General features: G+C 38.0%; 1 protein-coding gene across 3 annotated transcripts in view; it reads left to right on the forward strand.

Moving 5' to 3' along the window:
• Positions 1-12460, forward strand: part of SLC44A1 (solute carrier family 44 member 1) — a 209555-nt gene that overhangs the window by 88789 nt on the left and 108306 nt on the right. For all 3 annotated transcript variants that reach the window (XM_059925223.1, XM_059925222.1, XM_059925220.1), the window contains exon 4: positions 2918-3054. In XM_059925223.1, the coding sequence (XP_059781206.1) occupies positions 2918-3054 (137 nt within the window). The remainder of the gene's footprint in view (positions 1-2917; positions 3055-12460) is intronic.

Consider the following 12460-nt stretch of genomic DNA (forward strand, 5'->3'; position numbering starts at 1 on the left):
CTAAAGGCTTATCAATTTTGTTTGTCTTTTCAAAGAACCCACTCTTAGTTTCATTGATCTTTTCTGTCATTTTTTAGTCACTATTTCATTTTATTTTTGCTCTGGTCATTATTATTTCTTTCCTTTTATTAACTTTGGGTTTTGTTTGTTCTTCTTTTCCCAGTTCCTTTAGATGTATGGTTAGGTTTTTTATTTGAGATTTTTCTTGTTTCCTGAGGTAAACTTGATCACTATAAACTTTCCTCCTAGAACTGCTTTTGCTGTGTGTCATAGACTTTGGATTGTTGTATTTCTGTTCTCATTTGTCTCCAGGTATTTTTTGATTTCCTCTGTGATTTCTTTAGTGACCCATTGCTTGTTTAGTAGGATATTGTTTACCCTCCACATGTTTGTGGCTTTTGTAGGTTTTTTTTCTTATAGTTGATTTCTACCAACTATGGTCTCATACCATTGAGGTCAGAAAAGATGCTTGATATGATTTCAGTATTCTTAAATTTATTGAGATTTGTTTTGTGGCCTAGCATGTGATCTATCCTGGACAGTGTTCTATGTGCACTTGAAAAGAATGTGTATTCTGCTGCTTTTGGATGGGATGTTCTCTATAGATCAATTAAGTCCATCTGATTTAATGTGTCATTTAAGGCCAGTGTTTCCTTATTGATTTTCTGTCCATTAATGTAAGTGGGGTGTTAAAGTCCCCTACTATTCTTGTGTTAATAATACAATTAGCAATTAACAATTAATAATACAAGAAACTGTGTCAATTTCTCCCTTTGTCTGCTAATATTTGCTTTATGTGCTTAAGTGCTCCTGTGTTGGGTACGTATGTATTTACAATTGTTATATCTGCTTCTTGGATCAATCCTTTGATCACTATATGATATGTTTCTTTGTTTCTTTTTACAGTCTTTGTTTTAAAGTGTATTTTGTCTGTTCTAAGTATTGCTACCCCAGTTTTCGTTTTGTTTCCACTTGTATGGGATATCTTTTTCCATGCCCCCCACTTTCAGTCTGTATCTGTCTTTAGATCTGAAGTGCATCTCTTATAGGCAGCATATAGATGGGTTTCATTTTTTTATTGATTCAGCCACTCTATGTCTTTTGATTAGAGAATTTAGTCCATTCACATTTAAACAATTATTAATAGGTGTGTACTTACTCCCATTTTGTTAATAGTTTTCTGGTTGTCTTGTAGTTCTGTTTTGTTCCTTTCTTCTTCATTTACTCTCTTCCCTTGTGATTTGATGACTATCTTTAGTGTTACATTTGGATTCCTTTCTCTTTTTTGTGTATCTATTATAGATTATTGATTTGTGGTTATTATGAGGTTCATATATAACAACATATATTTATACATGATTATTTTAAGTTGATAATCTCTTAAGTTCAAAGACATTCTAACAAGGTGGGTGCAATTTTAACACCCTCTTCCCCCTGCAATGTTTAATGTTTTTGGTGGATGGGCCTGGGCCCTGGCATGGCTGACAGTGGGTCCCAGGGGGTCCAGGGCTAATGTCAGTCTGCTGGTGGGCAGGGCTGGTTCCCAGCATGGGTGGCTGCAAAGTTTGGTGAGTCCTGGGGCAGGTGCTAGCCTGCTGGTGGATAGGCCTGTGTCCCAGCATAGCTTACAGTAGGTCTTGGCCCTCTGGTGGGTGGGAGTAGGTCCTGGGGTAGCTCTCTATGGTGCCTGGGGCTGGTGTTGGCCCATTGGATGGTGAGACTGTGTCCCTGCATGGCTGGCTGCTTGTCCTGGGTTGGGGGGTGTCCTGGGCCTGGGGTAACCAGCTGGTGGGCGGGTAAGCCCCTGGTGCTGATAGGCTAGAGGGAGGACTCCAAAATGGCGCTTGTCAGCACCAGTGTCCTTGTGGTAGAACAAGTTCCCCAAAATGGCTGTGACCAGCAATCATGTCCCCAGGTGGGTTGAAATTGCCTCCTACCTGTCTAGGAGGCTCTCCCAAGATCAGCAAGTGGGTCTGACCCAGACTCATTTCAAATTACTATATCTGTGCTGGGTTTTGGAGCATGTGAGATTTTGTGTGTGTCCTTTAAGAGTGGAGTCTCTGTTTCCTACTGCCCTCTGACTCTCCAGTGTGCAAACCCTGCTGACCTTCAAAGCCAGATGTTCTGGAGGCTTGTCTTCCTGGTGCAGGGTCCCAGGGCTGGGTGCCCATATGGGGCATGGATCCCTCTCTCCATGGGGAGAACCTCTGCAATTGTGATTATCCTCCCATTTGTGGGTTGCCTACCCAGAGGTGTGGATCTTTCCTGTACCACGTCTCCACCCCACTATTCATCTAATTGTGATTCCTTCTTTATATCTTTAGTTGTGGGAAATCTTTTCTGCTAGTCTTCAGATCATTCTCATCAATAGTTGCTCTTGTAATTTTGGTGTGCCCATAGAAGGAGATAAGCTCAGGGTCTTCCTACTCAGCCATCTTGGCTACACCTTGTATATATCAATATATGTTCATTTTTACAATGATATACTTTATATATGATTATGTATTCATTAAAGTTTATGTTTAAATTACAATTCATGTTATATAACAGTATTTCAGTAATTTGGGGGATACAACTTTGTCAAAAAAATAAAACTAAAGTTAGTTATTTAAAAAAAAACTAAAATAGATAATTTCTGATTATAAAATACACACTGCAGAATTTTAAATATTAGAAAAATAGATCATGAAAAATATGAGTCCCGTATTTCCTCCATCCCCACTGTTAACAGTATATTTATAAGCAATTATTGTTTTTAAAATTCATGTTTGATTAGATTTGTGAAATGTTTGTTCATCTATGATTAAATTTGTGAAGGGGAAATGAGATGTTCTTTGCTCTTAGGTTTATTCAAATATGCAGTGAACCAGACTGTATTTTGTGAAATAATATCTCAATATTTTTCTTCATGCTTTAGGTACGTATTCTTTTTGGATCCATGCAATCTGGACTTGATAAACCGGAAGATCAAGTCTGTAGCACTGTGTGTGGCAGCATGTCCAAGACAAGAACTGAAAACCCTAAGTGATGTTCAGAAGTTTGCAGAGATAAATGGTGAGACAGTAGGCCATCCAAGTCTACAGCCCAGTCACTGTTAAATATTGTGTTTGCCTTTCAATATAAATTTGTCCTAGCATTAAATAAGTCATCAAAGAACCTTAGAAAGAAAAAGAGAAATGAAGGTGCTTTTGGACTTCCTTGATATAAATTATTATAGTCACCTAGGGAGCTGTTGAAACTCCAGATTCCTAGGCCCCACCCAGGGAAATTCTGATTGTGTAGGTCTTTGGGCTCTGGAAGTTTGTATTTTTTACAAATGTTTCAGGTGATTTTGATGTAGCCTGTTTGAGTATTTGGGAATTATTAGATTACTCTATGGGAAATTTGGGGGTTTTTTCCACCTCTTCCTAAGTATAGGTTAAAAGTATTTCAATTAGTTTATTTTATTTTTACCCCTGGATGTAATATATATCTATGATAGGAAATTTGAAAAGTTCAGAAAAAAAATAATGAAGTAAAAAGGAAAATTCCAGCATTTTTCAAATTTTGTGTTTTGCTTTTTTAATTAGACATTATGTCTTAACCATTTTTTGAAGAAATAAGTTTTGAGAAACTGAGGTTAAACATATGGGAATTCCCTGAGAAAACAAGCATAGTCAATTTCCTGAACTCTAGCTCTCTTCTCTTGGGTTGCTAATCTCCAGGTGCTATCCTCAGCTCCATATGACTCACAGCATTTCTCTTCAGAGAATTTTTTTTTTAACCTCTCTTCGTGGAGGGCTGCATAGTGATAGTTCTTCAAGGCTGTATTTTTCCATGAGGTTTCAGGTTTGTATTTTGTGTATAAGAATCCTCAGAGCTGCCTCAGTCCTGCCCAAACTCACAGGCTAGTTCTAGCCTTGGAACAAGGGCTGACTCAGGCGTCCACCTGGTGTAACTTCTGGCTGGGTGGAGAAACAGCCCAGGGACATAACTATATACATACCAGCGTGGCTCCAGAGTGTTTCAAATGGGGGTGCTAGCCTTCTGAGGGCAGAAGGACTGCAGCCTTCCAGACTGACAGTATTCCTGTCCCATTGCTATATGCCCTCCACATAAGATAGTAGGAAGAACATAGGATTGATTTGGATCTGGATTCTACTTCTGCTTCGGTCACTGATGGGCTCTATAATGAGGGACAGAAGGTATAGCCTCTCTGAGCCTAGATTTCCTCAACTGAAAAAAGGTTTTAAAATAATGCCCCTCTCTTAGGTTGGTGTGAGGATTAAATGAGATGATGCATGAAGAATACTGGGCACTTGGTGGGCATTGAATAAAGAGGTACCAACTATTCTTTAAGATCTCATTTTCTAGTCCCACATGATATCCTCACATGTGTTGATTTGCTGAGTCTAATACCAGAACTATCAGCTCTGTCATTATCAGGTTTCAGGGGTGGATGAGTTATTCCTTAAGCGTTTTCCTAAAATATTAGACAATGTGAGCATATGTAGTATACTCTGAGAAGTGGTATCATAGAGTGGTTAATAGTAGAGACTCGGGAGCTAGGTTATCTGGGTTCAAATGTTGGTCCTGCTACTTAATATCTGTGAGACCCTGGGCAAGTTACTTAACCTCTCCATGCCTCAATTTCCCCATCTATGAAATAGGGATAATATTTTTACCTAAAGTACCTCATAGAGTTGTTATGAGGAGTTAATACATGAAAAAATCATTAGAACAATGTTTGGCTAATATAAGTTGTTAAAAAAAAAAGTGTTGGCTACTGCTGTTACATCATCATCATCATCATCATCCTTATTATTATTATTATTATTATTATTCTACCAATGAAATGTAATACTCTTCCTGTCTCCAGTCTCTAACTTCTAGTGCCCTTACATACTGCTGCCATATTAATATTCCTAGAGCTTCAATCATGTTAATCTCTTATTCAGAAATCAGTGGTAAGAAAATAAAATAAAAGTCTATATGTCTTACCCTGCGTTCAAAACTATGATCTAGTATTGAACTAACTTCTAACAAGTTCTCTTGGACCTACCAGATGTGTCTTGGTCCCTTGAACCTGACATATCATCTGGAGGGCCAGAAAAGAGCCAGTTCCTTGTTGGCTGTATTGCCTGCTGTGATGACCCACTGGGGAGAAATGCTCCATGCTGCCCTGCTTTTATGCTTTGTTTCCAGGCCCCTATCCTGGGTGAATATGATACCGAGTATGGCCTTAATAGGCCCTGATAAGAAGCCCCTTCTGGTGAGTTTTGCAGCTTTGTATTACCCATAGTATCTTGCACAAAGTGAGTGTTCAGGAGTATTAATGAATAAACATTATTTCAGAAAACAGACCTCTTAGATTGGTGCCTAGTGACAAAGGCACCCTTAGGCTTTTGAGGCAGCTGTTTGCAAAATAAGTTAACAGATTAGGCATTTTAAAAGGTAATAGCAATGGCAGCATCAAAAGGCATGGCAATGGAGGATGGAGAAGATAATAATTTAAAAAGGCAAGTAGAAAACTATAAAACTGTAATAGAGAGAGAGCCTTTGGTGTAGCGGCCTAAACACTTTAATTTTAACAGCAACCCTAAGTTGAAATTTCTAAATTTCTCAAAAGAATCTATATTGTTTTTTGGATTGGTGACTTAAAACTGGAGGTACAAATTGATTTGGAAGGAGCAGATAATTTTTATTGTTATCTGTGTCCATTTGTTATTACAGCTATATTTCTGTTAGAAAATACACAGTTCTTTGACCTCAAATATATATAGCTCTCAGTCATTAATTTCAGAGAGTTATATCTTTAGAAGATAATTTAGGTTTAAGTGGGAACTTTCCAAATCTGTAAGAGAATTGTTAAACGCCCATGAAAGAACCCTAATGCATGAGAAAACTGCAAAGCTCCTAAAAGAAAACATAAGAGAAAGCTTCCTGATATTGGATTTGGCAATAATTTCTTGGATGTGAACCAAAAGCACAGGCAACAAAAGAAAATGTAGATAAATTGAACTCATCAAAATTTAAAACTTCTGTGAGTCAAACACAATCAACAGAGTGAAAGGCAACCCATGGAATGGGAGAAAATGTTTGCAAATCTTTGTATCTGGTAAGGGGTTAATATCCAGTATATATAAAGAACTGTACAACTCAACAGCAAGTAGAAACCTACAACCTAATTAAAAAAGGGACAAAGGACTTGAGTAGACATTTCTCCAACAAAGATATATGAATGGCCAATAATAAGGATATGAAAAGATGCTGAGCATCACTAATCATAAGGGAAATGCAGATTAAAACCACAGTGAGATACCACCTCACACCCATTGGGATGGCTACAATAAAAACAAAAAAAGAGAACGTAACAAATGTTGGTGAGGATATGGAGAAATTGGAATCCTTGTGCACTGTTGGTTGGAATATAAAATGGTATGTCTGCTATGGAAAACATTATGAGGTTCCTCAAAAATTAAAAAAATGGAATTACCAAGAGGATTTCTAGAGCAGTGAAAATACTTTATATGATACTATAATAATGGATACATGTCATTATACATTTGTCCATGCCCATAGAATGTACAGCACCAAGAATGACCCCTAATGTAAACTATGGACTTCGGGTGATTATCACTGGTCATTGTAGTTTTATCAGTTGTATCAAACATACCACTCTGGGGCGAGAATGTTGATAATGGTGGAGGCTGTGCATATGTGGGGGTATGAGGTATACAGGCACTCTTGTACATTTTTCTCAGTTTTGCTGTGAACCTAAAACTGCTCAAAAAAAAAAAAATTAAGTCTTAGAAAAAACTAGATTGCTATATGACCCAGAAATCCCACTTTTAGAAGAATTGACAACAGGATTTCAAAGAGATATTTGCAGACTCATGTTCATTGCAGCATTATTCTGCCAAGAGGTAGAAGCAACCTAAATGTCCATTGACGGATGAATGGATAAAGAAAATGTGGTATATATCAATACATACAATGGAATATTAGTCATCCTTAAAGAATAAGGAAATCCTGTCATATACTATAACAGGATGAACCTTGAGGATATTATGCTAGGTGAAGTAAGCCAGTCAGAAAGACAAACACTGCATGATTACACTTATATGAGGTATCTAAAGTAGTCAGATTCTTTAAAGGTAGAATGGTGGTTGCCAGGGGCTGGGGGGGAAGGGGAAATAGGAAGATGGTGTTCAATGGGTATAGAGTTTCAGTGTTGCAAGGTGAAAAAATTCTGGAGATCTGTTGCACAACAATATACATATAGGTAAGACTGCCATACACTTTTAAAAATGCTTAAGATGGTACATTTTATGTTACGTGTTTTTACCACAATTTTTTTTAAAAAACAAGGAAATTCTGACGCATGCTACAATATGGATGGACTTTGAAGATATTATGTTAAATGAAATAAGCCAGACACAGAAGGACAAATATTGTATGAGTCCCCTTATATGAGATACTTAGAGTAGTCAAACTCACAGAGACAGAAAGTGGAATGGTAATTTCCAGGGGCTATGGGGAGAAACGAATGGGAAGTTACTGTTTTATATATAAAGAGTTTCAATTTTGCAAGATGAAGAGTTCTGGAGATGGATGATGGTGATGGTTGCACAACAGTGTGAATGTACTTAATGCCACTGAACTGTACACCTAGAAATGGTTAAGATGGTAAATTTTTTGTTATGTGTGTTGTACCACAATTTAACAGTTCATGAAAGAGAAGGATCCTGTTTGGGGTAGTAACGTTTTTTTTCTTTAATTTATTTATTTTATTTATTTATTTTTGGCTGCGTTGGATCTTCGCTGCTGTGCGTGGGCTTTCTCTAGTTGCGGTGAGCAGGGGCTACTCTTCATTGTGGTGGTGCGAGAGCTTCTCATTGCGGTGGCTTCTCTTGTTGCGGAGCACGGGCTCTAGGTGTGCAGGCTTCAGTAGTTGCGGCACTCAGGCCCTAGAGCGCACAGGCTTCATTAGTTGTGGTGTGCGAGCTCAGTAGTTATGGTTTGCGGGCTCTAGAGCGCAGGCTCAGTAGTTGTGGCGCATGGGCTTAGTTCTCCGCGGCATGTGGGATCTTCCCAGACCAGGGCTCGAACCTGTGTCCCCTGCATTGGCAGGCAGGTTCTCAACCACTGTGCCACCAGGGAAGTCCCTGGGGTAGTAACTTTTTAAATGATACTTTTAAACCTTATTTTAAAATGCAAGGTAAAATAACATTTTTCTTGCCAGAATGAAAAGATAATATAAATCCTTTTCAGAGTTTTAAGTTTCCATGACAACGTTTGAAGGTACTTTTTAGCACTTAACCATCCATTCATGTGAACTTTTATTACCTTTACCAACTATTTAAAATCTTTATAAGGAAAAGCTCTTAGTTCCTGTAGTAATATAAGAAATGCATTTATTAGGCAAATAATATTTCCTCAATTCTTTGTTTCTTTTAGACAAGAAAGAGGAGATGTTTTCTTGGACACTTAAGTTCGTGGAATGCTTCTGTCAAATATGTCTGACTAGAATAGAAAGCTTGGAAGAAATAGCTGGAAATTAGATTAGTTATGTGAAGATGCTGCCATATTACAAGGAGCTTTAAAAGACAGGCAGAAGATTTCAGATGAATATAAAAGTATAAGTTTTAGTACATGAATTGAGTGGTAGGTGTATAAATGTGCGTTTTATTATTTTGGTTCATAGTTTATATAGACACAAATCATAAATATATGATGCTAGAGAATAAAACAATTTAACAATTGCCTTTAAAAAATTAGAGTTGCCAAATACCGTAAGGACTCAGTATTAAGCTTCTTTGGTTCTTTGTTTATCATCTTGCTGCAGTGGTGCATGAGTTTCCTGGGGGCAGGATCATGCTCTATTCATCTCTCAATATCTAAGCCCTAATATAGGACCTCACATAGCAACTATTCATGTTTTTTGAAAGAATAATAGACTGAATTTCCCTCTTCATCTCTATTGCCACTTAATAATTTCTCATTCTCTTAACATACTATCCTTTGCTCAATTCTGTATCCATGTGAGTTGCCACCAGCAGGCAAATTGTTTAGCTTCAGTCTAACTAGAATTGCTGTGAAATCAGTTCTTTTTATTCATCTCTAAATAATTCATCTTATTCATTCATTTATCTCTCTTATACATACTCTCCAAGGATTATTCATGCCTTTTATTCTCTTAAGCTCTCTTATCCTTCCTCTTTCCTAACCTTATGCCCTACAGAGGAAACTAAAACCATCTGGTGAGAGCTCCCATCTTGAGTTCTTATTTTCAGCAGAGCATGAACCCAGCAATGTTTCTTCCCTCCGGTTTCTGATGAAGAAGTTTCTTTCCTCCTTTATTATCGTTATTTTTGAAAACTCAGTAATGTATACATTGTAGGGGGGAAAAGAATCACCCTTCTTCTGAAACTAACTTCAGCTTTACATGAGACTTTCATCTCAGCCCAGCCAGACCATGACAGGTGGTGAAGGAAAGGGAAGATAATGCCTGCTCAGATGTTCTTCCCCTTCCTCTCCCCCTTCCCTAATTCTGGCCCTACCACCGCCTCTGGCCTGTAGTCCACCCTTCCCTTTATTCCACTGTCCCCATTGTTCAGCATGGGCATCTGAGTCTGAATAGGTAAATCAGACTTAAGCCCTGCGTTTTGTTTCAACATACCATTTATTGGTACCTACTTTGTGTCATGCACTGTGGCAGATGCTTTACATGTCATTTTATTCTTTCCACATGCAGTCTAAATTCTAAACAAAAGTTTAGAAATGAGAATAACCCGTAGGTTGGGGGCTGGCTGCATGTTCTCAGTTGGTGCTAATATTTTACATGGAATTCCTTATTTTCTTTTGTATTACTCTTATCAAACTATTGTGTCAATATTTATTTTGTTTTCCCTAACACAGTAGTAAGATGACAGAATTATTATTTTCCTTTTGTTTGTGTCCCTTTTATAGCACTCCTATTTAAGAGTGCTTCTTCAGTGTACTGTATTTTGTATAAATTCTGAGAGCTTTATCACCTGCCAATTGGACCATGTTCACATTTTGAGTAGAGCCATGCAGCTTGGTGCTTTCTCAGTGATCACTGCTGAAAATCATGAAAGATTATGTGATCCATTCGTGTAAGATTTATGAATACTAACAAGCCTTTTGATTATCGTTATCTGGTTGGTAAGTGTAGAGTTAGTATGAATGGATGATCAGATTATTACCCTATTTTTTTACCTGGCAATAACACTATAACTTAAGCCACAGAGAGTATGGATTCTTTTTGGCCACAGTGAATCAAAAGATTGGTCTTGATATAATTTATAAATGAATGAAACATACAACCGTAGCAACTGATTTAATTGCCTCCAAATCAGAGACCAGCAAGGGAAACTTGATTGTTAAAAAGGGGAGGAAAAAATCCTTAAATTTAGTAATGCAATTTTAACTAATTCCTTTATTCAACAAACAATTATGTGCCAGAGAGACGAAAACAAGGTACAGTCTGCCCCACGTTTAAGGAGCTTGCATTAGAGTAGGCAGTCAAACTTCTCTTTGTCCTCCACAATACCTAGTAGAAGTCTTGTACATAGGTGGCCAAAGTTAATTCACTCAGCAAATATTTCTTGTGTGCCTACTGTGTGCCAATAGTGATTGACAGATGATGTCTTATATCCAGCTGGCTAATGGTGCTTCTTGGGAATTGCAAATACGTCCATCCTTTTCATTGGTTACTAGAAATTGAAATCGGAAAATTGTCTTGCTTTCTTCTGGCATATAAATATATAATGCTTTCCTAATTGGAGAGAAAGGGGTTAAATTCATTAAACTTCTCATAGCAATGTAATTTGTTTTTCATAATGAAAACTGTTCTGCATCAAAAGTTTTTCTTTTTTCTTTATTTTTAATTGTATTGATTGATTGATTGATTGATTGATTGTTGGCTGCATTGGGTCTTCGTTGCTGCGCGCGGGCTTTCTCTAGTTGAGGCAGGTGGGGGCTACTCTTTGTTGCGGTGCATGGGCTTCTCATTGCAGTGGCTTCTCCCGTTGTGGAGCACGGGCTCTAAGCGCACAGGCTTCAGTAGTTGTGGCACGTGGGCTCAGTAGTTGTGGCACATGGGCTTAGTTGCTCTGTGGCATGTGGGATCTTCCCGGACCAGGGCTCGAACCCGTGTCCCCTGCATTGGCAGGTGGATTCTTAACCACTGAGCCACCGGGGAAGTCCTAAAGCATGTTTTTTAAGGACTGTTTTTTCTCTTTGTATATCCTACAAGTATTATTGAGATAGCAAATCAAACAAAATTTTTAAACAAGAATTAGCTTCCAACTTGCCAATTCTTTGTTTCAAATAATTTGATGTTTTAGACCAGTAGATCTTAACTAAGGGTGATTTTGCACCTGCCACTGCTGCCCACCCTCCAGCCCCCCCCAAGGACATTTAATAGTGTCAGGAGACGTTTTTGGTTGTCACAACTGGGTGAGAGGTTACAGGGAGGCTGCTGGCATCTAGTGGATAGAGACCAGGGATGCTGCTGAACATCCTGCAAATGCACATGCCAGCCCCACACAGCCACGAATTGCCCAAGAATTGCATTAATACCATGGTTTAGAAATCCTGTTTCAGATAGTGTACTTTGTAGTCAATGCTGAAAAGCATGTATCATTATATATAACATGTAACACCAAAATATAAGAGATTAAAAGTAGTTATTTCTGTCTGTTTTATTTACCAGATGGCTTTTGAGTGCTGTCTGTATGCCGGGAGATAGGAGTTCCAGATATTTTGAAGGCATAAGGTCCCAGTTCTCAAAGAGCTCGCATTCTAAAGATAGAGATGATATGTAAACTAAAAAATTATACAATAATATGCTAAGTTTTATAATAGAACTAAGAAGTAAATAGCTTTGTTTGGGTGCATCAGAGAAGACTTGACAGAGGAGGTAAAGCTTGAGTAGTTTGTAGAAATTCTGCTCAAACTTGGAACACTCATTCAGATGCTAGTTAGGAGTTTGGAATTTTCCTGAGGGCAGGGATGTAATACAACTAATGCCCAGTTTACAGAAATCATTCTGAAGGTTGTACACAGGATGGAGTTAAGAAGCCCTCTGAGAGAGTAGTTTAACTGACCCAATAAGAGATTGTGATGGTCTGAAATAACACAGAAAGATCTGATTGTCGGGACTTGGTATCTTGAATGTCTTGAATAGTGTGGGAAGACGTAGATGGAAGATGTAGATTAAGAAGATATAGGATGACTTCCACACTTCATCTTGGGGATTGTATGGGTGGTGGAGCCATTAACCAGGGTAGAATTAACATGGGAGGAGACAGCAGATTTAGAGAGTGGGTGATGAAAAAAAATGTTTTCAAACATGTTATCTTTGCAGTACCTGTGGACCATATGTTTTTTGCCCAGGAGCTTATTGAATACGTGTCTGATTATGATTATTAGAAAAGACACAGAAGAAGCATTG

The sequence above is a fragment of the Balaenoptera ricei genome, chromosome 6, assembly GCF_028023285.1.
Source record: "Balaenoptera ricei isolate mBalRic1 chromosome 6, mBalRic1.hap2, whole genome shotgun sequence".
NCBI classification, from domain to species: domain Eukaryota; kingdom Metazoa; phylum Chordata; class Mammalia; order Artiodactyla; family Balaenopteridae; genus Balaenoptera; species Balaenoptera ricei.